Source organism: Anopheles arabiensis, chromosome 2 (assembly GCF_016920715.1).
Source record: "Anopheles arabiensis isolate DONGOLA chromosome 2, AaraD3, whole genome shotgun sequence".
Taxonomy (NCBI): domain Eukaryota; kingdom Metazoa; phylum Arthropoda; class Insecta; order Diptera; family Culicidae; genus Anopheles; species Anopheles arabiensis.
Window position 1 is genome coordinate 94111348 of NC_053517.1, and position 12723 is coordinate 94124070.

General features: G+C 41.2%; 1 protein-coding gene across 1 annotated transcript; it reads left to right on the plus strand.

The window, feature by feature from the left end:
* The first annotated feature begins 7368 nt into the window (after positions 1-7368).
* On the plus strand, positions 7369-11525 carry LOC120897711 (U-scoloptoxin(01)-Er1a-like). Its single transcript, XM_040302763.1, has 3 exons — positions 7369-8376; positions 10869-11063; positions 11183-11525. Exons 1-3 carry the CDS (start codon positions 8296-8298, stop codon positions 11294-11296), a joined length of 390 nt encoding a protein of 129 aa, XP_040158697.1. The 5' UTR covers positions 7369-8295; the 3' UTR covers positions 11297-11525.
* The last annotated feature ends 1198 nt before the right edge of the window (positions 11526-12723 follow it).

Genomic DNA, 12723 nt, shown 5'->3' on the forward strand with positions numbered 1-12723 from the left:
AAGGGGTTTGTGACCAAGCATTATGGGCTTTGTAACCAAAGACGAAGAGGCTTGTGACCAGGGATTTTGCGACCAAAGATGTTGCAACCAGGCGTTTTGTGACCAAAGCTTCTATTTGCTTCGACTGATCAAAAAACTCTTTGGAAACATGTCAATTTGTCAATATTTTAAATGGTATTTTCTTCACATTTGGTGCCCCAACCGTTGTCGATGAAGACCTTCCTAAGATGGGTATAACTGTCTGATACTGAATGTTGTATCCGTAATAAAATAGTTAGTCTTTCGAATAAGAGATCCTTTTAAGATTTCAACCTGCAATGGACAGGTTTTTTATACGTACATTTAAGACATCTGTCCACCTGACTCTCTGTACACCCGACTCAAACGCGAAGCAGCAAGAATTGGATTGAGAACCAATGCAACGAAGACGCAGTACCTACTTGCCGGTGATTCAGACCATCTGGGAAGCAGTGCCTTAGTTGACGCGGGACAATCTCGAGGTAGTAAAGGAGTTCTGCTATCTCGGGACGGTCGTTACATCGGACATCGACATCAGCAGCGAAATCCGGAAACGCACTGTGCAGGGAGAAAGGGAGATTGATAGAAAGAAAGAGAGAGAGAGAGAGAGAGAGAGAGAGAGAGAGAGAGAGATCTGACGCTCTAAATAAAGTAATCAGTCATCAATTGTCAGCAATAGGCTTAAGGATAGACAGAACAAGTTCGGCCGATTATTAGGTAATATAGAGGATGAAAACTGTTCAGCTATTAAAAACGTGTTCAATTTTCTAATAAGGTAGGAAGTAGGACATTATAAGATCAATCAGCAAGTATTTTTAAGCTTTAAAGTATTTCGTTTTCCTTTGCTCTGTCCATTACGCAAAAGTACATTTAATCTAGGCAACAAACGCGCAATTAATTCCATATTTGGCTATGTCTGAATCGGTGCCAGACATTTTTCAAATTTTGTTCAAGCTACCGAGGAACAAGTGCCCTTCCTTCTTCCTGATAAATTGTTGAAGGTTAATGTTGAATGCGTATGTTCTAAAAAGCCTGTTGATGTTATTTACTCATCATAAAAAATAAACACCATAATTTCGTTTTCAACAGAAGAAGTTTGCTTATTTAATCTTGCTGTTGCAATTTTAGAGCTAAAAGAATAAAATATCCTCTATTTTTACGTAAAAATACTACGAATTTCCCATCATAGAACATATACCCATATAGATAGTAAATTCGGTTTACATTAATTGTTTAATGTCTAAAGATTAAACCATTTCTCTCTTTACAATACCTTGCCTCTGAATGCTGTTTCTTTTTAAGAAATTCCGCTTTTTGTACCAACCCTTAGAGCTGTAACACTACTTTTGTTTGCCTATTTTACATTTAAATCGCCCATCCTCAAGGCTCTCGAGAAAGAGCCAACGTTCCAAGCGACGCGATTGTTGTCTGCCAGTTGCTAATCCACCTGCCCAGAAAACCACCCAAAAGTAGATACAGAAGAATGATACATTTATTAAAACCTTCACTACCCTCGCGAGCAAGAAAACACTGTACAACGGCTAACAAACAGCGTTCCATCCTCACGCCCCTTTTCCAAAGAATTTAATCATGATGCACCCGTCCCGAGCTCAAGAATCGGCAAACAATAGTGCTTCAAAGCGGCACCGAGAAGCAAAGAAGGTTCGGTTGCGGTACAACAAATCGCTGTACCGCAAGCACCCGAATTGCTGCCAATTTAGCATTTTGTTTAATTGTTTCGGTGCGTGAAATCCGGTGCACACTGCCAAAGGATGCAACGTGCTCTTTGTTCAACGCAAAAGGGTGTTGAAAATGGTGCTTCTCTGTCTTAACGACGCCTTTTGGATGGAAAGTGCCACCAGCAAAGAGAAGGAAGAACAACAACAACAGCAACAAAAAAGCTCCCAACAACCTAACCGTTCGCTCTGAAAAGCGCCCTCCAATCGATCGAGCGTATGTAAGCGGAATGTGTTGGCGAGTCGATTGGGTAATGGGGCAGACGGTTTGTGTCGATGAGTTTTAACAATGTTAAATGAATAAAAACAAATGCGAAGCGGCCACTTTGCACAGCAGGCAGCGCGGCGTGATTGAAATAAACGGCCATTCCGGCCTTCGTAACATTCCGACCACCGCAAATTAATGCATGCTCAATGGGTGTTGTGTGTGTATTTTTTCTTCTCTATTTTTGGTTTTGGAGATGGTGAGGTCGTGGTGATGAAAATTGTAAGATCTGCTAAATTTGGCCCCGGTTTGTGTCATTTGCTGTTATGGCGAGGAGCGATTTGTGGTGCTGCAACATGCAACGGGGTATGACATAATGCTAATAACTTTAGTAGATTAGTAGCTCTGTAGCTATTTAATGTCTTGTTTCTAGAGAAACAAGGTGTTGCTTCGAGTGTAGAATCCTTCATCGAGTACAATTGGACAGCTTGATTAACTTGTACATTAATTAGAGCCTTTTATCGCGATAAGGGCTGCTAAAATTCATTTATGAATGATTTCAAAGCTCCAATGTTCTTTAACAGTACTTCTAAAGCTCGTAATCTGCTTCTATCTGTTAAGTTGATTGTAAGCTGTAAGGATCTACTTCAAAATGTTATAATTTTCAATGATTAAAATGTTGTGAAGTGAATTAAATATTGTACAATAATTAGGAAATTCATCAAACATTAAAATCGGTATTGAGCATTGAAGTTATTTGGAAACACTTGAAATCCTTCAATTCATCCTTTGAATAGCCGTAGATTCTATTTATTGTAGAACATTACGCTCATGTGGTTGGAGAAAGGGCTGAAGATCATTAGGTACTAGATCCTATACAGTAGAGCACCAATTATCCGGCCATTATTTGATCAGTGCAGCTCATATTTGGAGTATATTGTTAGGTCGTAACACTTAACGAATATGCAACAAAATCAACCCACATTGTCCTAGCCTTTGCTGGACATGTCTGTGGATTGCTGGATTGAAGTCTGCAGACATTCAATCAAGAGCACCAGGAATGTACCTTGCCCTGTCAAGTAAGGGAAGTCACAAGGAGTCGAAGTTGTGTAGCCCAAGAGATATAGATTGCATGCTCGTTAATTTATAGATGTAAGAGAATAACGATTCGTCCATTAGAACACATTAGCCGGTGAACCTTAAAATGATAACCAGAAGTCATAAAGAGATATTCCGAACTAAATGTTTTATGGAATAATTTGAAGACAGACACCGTGTGCTATATCTAGGCTTACATTAGCAGTACATACTTTTCAAACATGTACTGAAACGGATGTCCTAATCACACGACTTAACGAGTGGCGACGACCTCGCTGTAATCGTGAATTCTGTTAGAACAAATTCAGCAATCTTCCTTAAGCGTTGCTAATTTTTAGATGCCTTCCGGTAAGATTACAGAACACTGACAGTATCTGCTTCATTCTTGCTGATAAACAGCAAAACCTTGAACATCAATCAGAAAATTAAGCAATTATCACTACTCCAATCACAATCCAACAAACTCACTCCAACCAAGCTTACAAGCATGTTACTAAGCTTGAGGATGAATGTTCTCAAGGTTAGAACACGCACGATCAGTTCCTTGGTGAATCGTCTGTGTATGTGTATTTTCCCTCCAGATAGGCTTATGATGCTTCAACATTCCTCCATAAGCTTCTTTAGCAAACAACGCACCGCACGGTTCACATGCCATTGACTCGCTTCCCCGCGATGGCATCTTGGCGCATGGGGGCCCCAAAGTCAATGGCAACAGGTCTATAGCATGAGCCATAAATCAATGGCCTCATAATTTCCTTCGCATCACATCATGGGTATTTGCTGTTCAATTTATAGCATCTGCTCTAATGCCACAGAGGGCTTTTCAAGAAAATCTTCACCCTTCTCGATTGCGTCGAGTCGTACTGACCGTTTGGGGAGGAAAAACGCCAAGAAGCTGTTGTTCCGCGGGATATTACCACCCCAGGCACAAGTAATGATACGCCTCACAAAGCGCCGGTGTGGTTAGTTAAACCGTTCGACCTCGCATGAAGATTGCAGTCCAAACGAACCATTTATGACTCTACGGACGGGTGAGAAAATGTCATCTCATGTTGGGATGAGGGAACGCTTGGGCGCGTGTAATCTAACCTTTCGCCCGTATCCCAAGCCAAGCGGACGATGGCGATTGAGACATCATACCCTCAATACCAATCGTATACAGTAGCCAGCTCCTACAGACGCATTTGTTTCGATAAGTGCTCTGGGTTTGGGGTACAAAATGCCAAATCTTTGTCGCGCAGTGTACGCGATCACTCGACGCGATCGATTGCCCAACGCCGTTTGGTTTGGCCGCTGATCGGACGGATACGCATTTTGTACTCACGCCTCAGACTCCGACGGCAGCCAAGCAGCACAGACGCGCAAGTCGCAAAGAGGTCCAATTGTTCACACATAAGTTTTGACCCCAAAGCGCCGTAGCAGCAGCGACAGCAGCTACACGCTAACGTCCGCAAGTCATCGCCATCCGGTTGCGCAAAGGAAACGGAATGGCTTTGGCGGAGTGAAAGAGGAGCGCAAAAAAATAAGGGGCAGTAAACAACTCCCAACCGAAAGTGCATCGGTCGGTCGGCCAGTGGACCGTTGCAGTGCCGAGAGACGAACGGATTCCCGAACATGGCATGGACAATGGAAGGAAGATTCGTCGCTTTTATCGCGAGGGAGCTGTCGTTGGTTGGTTGGTTGGTTGGTTGCGAATGCTTTGTTTGTTGTACGCGCGTTTACGAAACCATTTTACCGGCCGCTCGATCGATCGCTCTATAAAGGCGAGGGAAGAAGATCTGTTCTCAGCCAAGGCGCTATTGCCACACACTGTATTGGCCGAGGGAGGAGAAGGTAAAAGGCGCTTCTTATTCTACCCAGACGATGGGGCAAGCAAAGGAAAGAGCGTTCGGTCGGCGAAGTGATTTTATTGGCGGCAATTAAATATCAGTGGATGATGGCATTACGATATTGTTGTAAAACAGCAAGCAGGTGTTGAAAGGATATAAATCGGGGAAACTGGTGAGGGTATTGCCGCGTTGATGGTAGACTGTTCTTCCCAAGGAATTGGTATCTGACTCCCTATACCGTCAATTAATTAATAAATTTATTTAGTATAAAGAATATGTCAATTCTTAAGCAATACGGCCTTTTTGGACCGTTACTCCTGAATAAAAAAAAAAAGAATAGGTCAATATTCATACAAATCTTCAACGCTAGATAAGCAATACTAATGGTAGATTTAACCTCAGATTACCTCTTAGGACACAAATCCTCAGGATTTTCACTTCTATTTCAGTTTTGGTCGACCTAAAGGCAGTGTAATCCTGAAGCTATAATTAATGCCACTTTAAATGGTTTTCTTTGAAAATATCTTTTAGGCAGCCTGTAATAGTAGCAGTTTAAGCATATGACAGTCTAGTCTAGTCACCAAAACTCATAATTTTGGTCCTATTAGTTGTCCTATTAGTTTGATTATCATAATCAAAAACAAAACTACTTCTTCTGTTGCTTACAGGATCCTTACCTTCTTTTGAACGGAAATACTTATTTCAACTACATATTTAAGAAGGCTAATAATCAATGAAAACTGGTGAAGTTGTTGTCGAAGATCCGAAGGCAACTGATTCTAAAAAGTATTATAATTCAGTCCCGAACGTAGCTTTTACGAGAAGGCTTGACGTGGCAAACACCTCCAAATAAATGAAACATCATTTAAGGAGTTTTATGATAGATTGTTTGGCTGTGTACTTGACCAATACATGAATACAGTTATCTCTTCAATTGAAAATATGTGGTATCGTCAGAATTTTGGTTGGTTTTTCTCAGGTCATATGCTAACTGTTGTGTGTGAATGTCTGTCTACAGTCACATATGTATTAAGAGATCTGATTGATCGATGAACCACATAACGATGATAAGTGCTATGTAAGGAAGGCTCAATCTCCTCATAATTAAAGTGTCTTTTAATGTACCTATTTCATTCTTTTTAAGGATAGTTGTTGATATAGAGCATTCATAGCAGCGACTCAAACAATCAACAGGTTAATTAATAGAAAAACGAAAATAATAATCTCCTCCAATCACAAACCTTCCCATCATCACTAACGATCCGAATGTTTCAATCATCTCGAATCATCCCGTCAGGCTTTATAAGCACCTGATCTTCCTTTTGCCACACAAAGTCTGGGTTTGTAAATGACAAACTTGATCAAATTTGCAAGGTATTTGGAATGTATGCAACCAAGAACTAAGCTTGATTGAATAATGAATATCTATTACTACTGAGTTAAGTTGATCAAATATATCTTGCTACTAATTAACCCTGAAACTGTGGTTCTATATTTACCTATTCCAGTTGATCTAGAAGCTGTCTTAAACACACTGACTGTCAATCTGATAAAAAAGTAGATTCCGTCTAAATTCACTTTCAGCAAACAAACAATTCAACAACCTCCCCTTCCTACATTAACAGACCCGTACCGAGTTGGTGGACATTAATCGATTCTTCCACCCGCGTTGCAACCTAATGATAGCAATTAGTATTCACAAAATTTTTCATTTCAGCTCAGGTTCTTGCAATACAACATCTAGACCAACCAACGCGACCAACCACGCAGTGGAACGAATTTCGCACGCACAGCGCAAAGAAAAGCGCTTCCCATAACATTGAACTCGGCAAAAAATGCTCCCAATACCAATCTTGCTCCGGAAAAATGGGTACATAGAGCAAAGCGTACCAAAATCAATTAGTGCTTGCTCTCTCACTCTGCTTGCTCTATCTCCTTCTCTAACGCATTGCAGCCAAGATTCGGACACTCTTATCTGATGGAAAGATAGGAAATGAAGGAAGAAAAAAAAACACGACATACAAGCTGCAATTTCCATTCACACCCATGCGCACCTGACTTCACGCGACACAGCCACAGAGCTGCACAGATAATTATCTAATTGAGTTTCCCCGTGGCAACGTGTAAGCGTGCGCGCGCGCGTACCCTTGTGTGTCTTACCGTCCATTCGGGTGAGAGACTTCAGCTTCCAATTTTTCTTCACAGCCCCCCTTGGCTCCTCGTACCCATTCTTGGCCGGACGTGTCCGATATGAAAGAGAGGCAAACATTGGATAGAACATTTTGTGTGCGCCTTAAGACACAGCTTGAAAGGGTAGCACGGCGTCACGGCGTTCCCAAAAGCTACCACCGACGGTAGGTTTTTCCCTGAGACGGTGCTGACAATTGAATCTCCCACCCAGCGTCTGTTTCGGGCCAGGTGGGAGTGCACTATGGCTATGGCGATTTGTATAAAGTGATGCTGCATGCGGCGAACGTTTTCATTTGGTTCGTTCGCTCCCGTCGACGGCGTGTGGTGTTTCGGCTCTATGGTGTGTGCCTGTCGTGTGCTGAATTGTGTGCTAAAGTGTGAAATTTAAAGGTGATTTCTGAAGAGTGATCTAAAAGGACGAAACCAGTAAGGACTCATCACAACTAACATACGAAACAAGTGAAATGAAGTGAGGAATATTGTTCAAATATAATATTTCCGTCATCACATCGCTGGAATAGGTCGATCTTCAGCATTAATGAATGATCATACACGACAAAACACTTTCCTTTATCTCCCAGTTGTGTTCGAGTACGCGGAAATATAGCGTGTGTGAAAAAACTGAAACCATCTTCATCTCTTTTTTTAACTAACTGCATCACGGTGCCCTCATTAAGTGCGAGTGTGTAATCTTAATTACTAAAGCAGCAACATATCCGTAAACGATCTCATCAACTTTTTTGTGCATGTGTGTCTAACGCGAACAAGAGCGTGTGTTGTGTGCATCGCAGTAACGGAGTATTGCATAAATTTAAGCAAAATAAAAACAAGCTTAGAGGAGTGGTAGAAAAAAAACACAGTATCGTACAGAAAGAGCATCACACCGAGGGCCGGAAAGTAATGCAATAGTTCGGAGAAAGGGGGAAAAAACACGAAGAAGCCATCACATCATAAGCGGACTTATAAGCCATACTAATCAAAACAAATCAGACGCCAAATCTATTGTCTACTTGGGCAAGTCTACAGGCTCACAGCTTCCGGTGCTAGGCTCCAGTGTTTAATTTTTTTTTGTCAGAGAAAGAGAGTGGAAAGCGCACTTGAAATCGGGTTCGGTTTCTGTTTGTGTGGCGCGCGTGGCAAACGAAAGAGTACGAAAGACTTTGCGCGGGCAGACGGATAAGCGACGAACCCAGGCGAACGGATCCAGCAAAATAAAAAGATGGCAAGCAGCATGTGGAAGTACACGGTGCTAGTGGTGGCGTTTGGAGTGTTCCTGTACAACAGCCACGAAACGTACGGTGTAAGTAGAGACAGTAAATGTTAATTATAAGGGGATGTATGACGTTATTCAATGCAGGGAATGTATTGAGCCATATTGTAGGGAATGGGTGAAATGAGCACAATGGAAGCAGCCTATGCCTAATCTTTTTCATTAATTTGGAGCAGCTTTGATGTCTAATTGAATGTTACTGATTGATTTTGACTTGAGTCAAACGTTCAAGTATTCGAGTTTTAGTACATTTTATCTAAGGGAATTTTCTTTGATTTCTAAGATTTGCACATCGTGTAAAGTTGGCTTTACAGTAACGCAGCTAATGCGTCCTGAAGACTTCAACGGCATTCAAATAGCCACGTAAATCGATCATTGCGATTTTTTTAGTCATAATATATTTTATACGTGGGGATTCTGTTGGAATTAAGTTGTCTAAAATACTATACTAGGCTCTATTAGTTAATATCGATCGAAAGGGATAAAGGACTCGTGTACTGGGAATAGCTTTGTTTCTATTGTTTTGTATTGTATGGTATGTGCATTTTTTCATTAATCTGTGAAATCGTGCTATAATTTACCACAAGAACTGTCTAATTTTAAAATCCACGAATCTCTCAATCAATCAATCAAGTCGAGAACTGAGTAACGCCGGACCCAACTGTACAATGTATTTTCTGTTCTAAGGGTTCAATTTCACTTTCATGTTGTTCATAAACAATCGAAATATTTACGAATTTCTAACGGAAAATGGTTTAAAAATACATAAAACAGAATACTTCTTTTTGCCATTTCTTTAGGATAAAAGCCCAAAGCAGTAAACACATACACACACATAAGTAAAACTGTTTTTCTGTATTTTCATTAAAGATAGTAATAGATTCCCTCGAATAACCCATTTAGTAAGAAACACTGTCTTACTCAAGAAAAGCATTGGATAATGGTTTTGAGCTGATAAAGCCACAAAAGTTACGTTAACTATGTTAAATCAGATGGTCATGCGTCTACTATGGACGTGAAATTTGTCACGCTTTGTTTTGCTTACCGATATAATGGTGGTATGAAAAATTACATACCGCAATTAACTCGTCCATTATTCTTCGGAGGTTTAAAATACCTTTCCCAACACAATACTTATTTTCGTGCTAAGGAAGATGTCAAAATTTTAAATTGGAGTCTGTAAAATGCGCTCAACAATGAAATCAACACCTCTAAAACCCTGCATTAACATAACAATACGATCGGATGGTGCGATGGCGCGGTGAATTAGAATTTATACACCAACTCATCTCCGTACCAACCAAAAGCCACCCGATGCTAATTATGGTTAGTAGTTTTGGGGGGTAACCTCGTCACAGCGGCACAATGGTGCTTTATCTTTTGTTACGATCGTTGGCACGAGATCTACATTTTGGTGGTTTTTATGGTGTGGATGCGTTTTCGCACCAGCATCAACTCTATGTCGCATAGTGCACGGTATACAGGGATACAATAAACATTATAGCCGGGTCCTTTGTGTAAAAGATGCCCTCAGACTAATGTGTTTTCTCTGTAATAAAAAAAACAATTAGAGAAAAAACAAGATCAGTAGCTAGCAGCCTGATTAAATCAGTGTTCTGAAATTGTTAACCTTTTGTTAACTGTTGACCACGACTTATCTGGTCGCTTCACCCTGGAAATGATTGTCAAGGGTGAGAACAGTCTGTTCGCTTGCGGATTGACATTGCGTGTTTGTTGATTGAGTTTCCACAAATGCTGTTGTCGACTCTCACAATCACACATACGAATCTGACGGCTGACAAATCAGATCTTCACGAGAATGACCTTACGGGTCGTCCCGATCCGTGGAAAACTGCGGGAACGAGCGCCACGAGCGCATCCTACAAGCTTTCTTTACGAAATGAAGCATTTTAGTGGGACGAAGTGGGAAGATGAACCCCGATCACTGGTGCTGGTACGATCACGATTTGTTAGCCGTCGGGATGACATAATAATCAGAGCTAGGGGAGCGCCAGCCCACAGATCGTTTGTCTTAGATCGTGCGGACTAATTTATTTGCCCCATAAAGACAATGTTTTGCGTTTGCGTCTATGTTGGTTGCGGTTTTGTATTTTGCTTCTTCTTCAAAACATCTCTCCCGGCGCATCAACCATCTTCGCAAAACGGGATTGTTGAAGGAAAGCGCGATCGTTTCGTTATTGGGGTAAGGGGGGAGATTCGGGCAGCATCGATAATTGGCCAAATCGAAGAGCCAAACCGTATAATTGGTAGTTGATTGTAATTTGATTGGTTGCGGTGATGAAAACATTACTCACTCACTCCCAAACACACTTGAGCTTGAACCGATCGATTTGTAGCGTTCGATTCCAACCCCGAAGATGCGGAAGATGCGGCTCGTTCAGGCAGGCATATGGCGCGCGGAAAGATGGCGTAATGTTTGGCACATTTCATAATTTAAATATCCGATTATCTTGTTATCTAATTTCGTCTGTTTCTACTCTGCTTGTTTCGTTTCATTACAGCAAATCTTTGGATACCAACCGAACGTTGACTATCCAGCGTACGATAAGATCCCGTCCGGCTTAACGTTCCGGTGTGCGGACCGGCAGCCCGGCTACTATGCCGACATTGAGACGCGGTGTCAGGTGTGGCACTGGTGCCTGCCGACCGGCTACATGTTCTCCTTCCTCTGCCCCAACGGAACCGTGTTCAATCAAGTATCGATCGTTCACGAGATGGGATTGGCATTCGGTGCCAAAAAGCCCACGAAAAGTGTACTAAGCGTTATACTAACACTTTGGTTTTGCTCTCTCCGTATTTCTCTCCCTACGTATAGGCGTACCGTGTTTGCGATTGGTGGACAAACGTAAACTGCCCCGAGTCGGAAGCGATGTACAGCATCAACGACGATCTGTACCGGGACGTGGAAGGCAATCTGATCGTGGGGTAGATTGTGCACTGTGCGGTGTAGTGTTTCTTACCTGTAAGTACTCAACAGTGTGCGCCGATCCTACTAGCAGGCACCATTGCTGTTGAGGTAGAGCCGTCCAAAAAATGGTGCATCCCGTCCCGTGATGCAACGTGAGATTCCTGTTTAATGTTTCGTTTTTTTATTATTTTGTAAATATAATTTATACACACTGTGAACAGAATAAATACATAATTCTGAGAAAAATCTATGTAAAAGATTCTTGATTTATGATTACTATTGCATGTTCATTTCCAACCTGATCATATCACAAATTTTACTCCTCTGATCCAACATCTTGAGATCGACAAGATCATAAGAGTGGTTCATTAACTACTTTAATCTGCATGCAGTAGGCCTTAGCACCAGCGTTAAAGGCTAGAAAATTAAATATTTATAAAAAAAAAGACTAAAAGAGACTTTCTAAACTCACTTATCATAGCCTAAAGAACATTTTTTTGTAACTAACGATCAATTGGAGTTAAGTATTTCAATAAATTGCACCGCCATTATAGTTCTAGCGCTGCTTTGTCTCTCTAAGTATATCTATCTTGGTCTGCTTACAACAGGGCACGTCATTGTGGGCCTGTCAACTATAATTCTCCAGAATGGTCGGTCTCTGGCCTCCCATTCACGTAGACATTCAATCTTCAACAAGTCTTGCTTCACCTGATGTCCCAGGCCATCGTACTCGCTCTGATCCCCAGCGTCTGTTGCCTACTGATGCATAACTGATGAAAGGCCCACTGTCTACCGAAACTCACAACACAAGTCATTTTATATTTTTAAAATTTCCCTGCCGTTTACCGCCTGCTGAAAGGAGTCGTTTTGGCTTCCGTTCAGACTGAGAACATGAGTCGTGTAAACTTCATTTACGTGTCGTTTAAAGACCGAAGCTGTAGAGGCAAAACAAAAATTTTAAATGACATCGTATTAAAAAAATTCAATTTGTTCTCAAAGTTATTAAACGTATTTGAGCTTGAACATGACATATGAACTGGACAATAAACTAGAAACAACAACTTTTTTTTTTTAGTTTTTTAACGAAATGAATGGTCCATTTTGATTGATGAACAAGTGCATATCATAAAAAGCTCGTAAAAAATTGATATGAAATAAATTGATAAGTTCTTTTGCAACAACAATGCTCCTGCAACACGAGTTGCACAGTTTGACCATGCGAATTGCATATCACACGTCCCAAATAGCCAGAATTGCTTAAGCAGCTCATTTTGGCACGCTAAAAATCGCTGCTCTAATTCGCCTTTTGCAGTAGATAAACAGCATCAAAGTTCTATGTGGGTCTTTCAAACAGCGCCTAAGCAGCTTCATTATGCCACGATGCCATGGATTATTTTTCATTGTTTTTTTTTTTGAAGCAAGCGTCATCGATGAAATAAACAACAAGA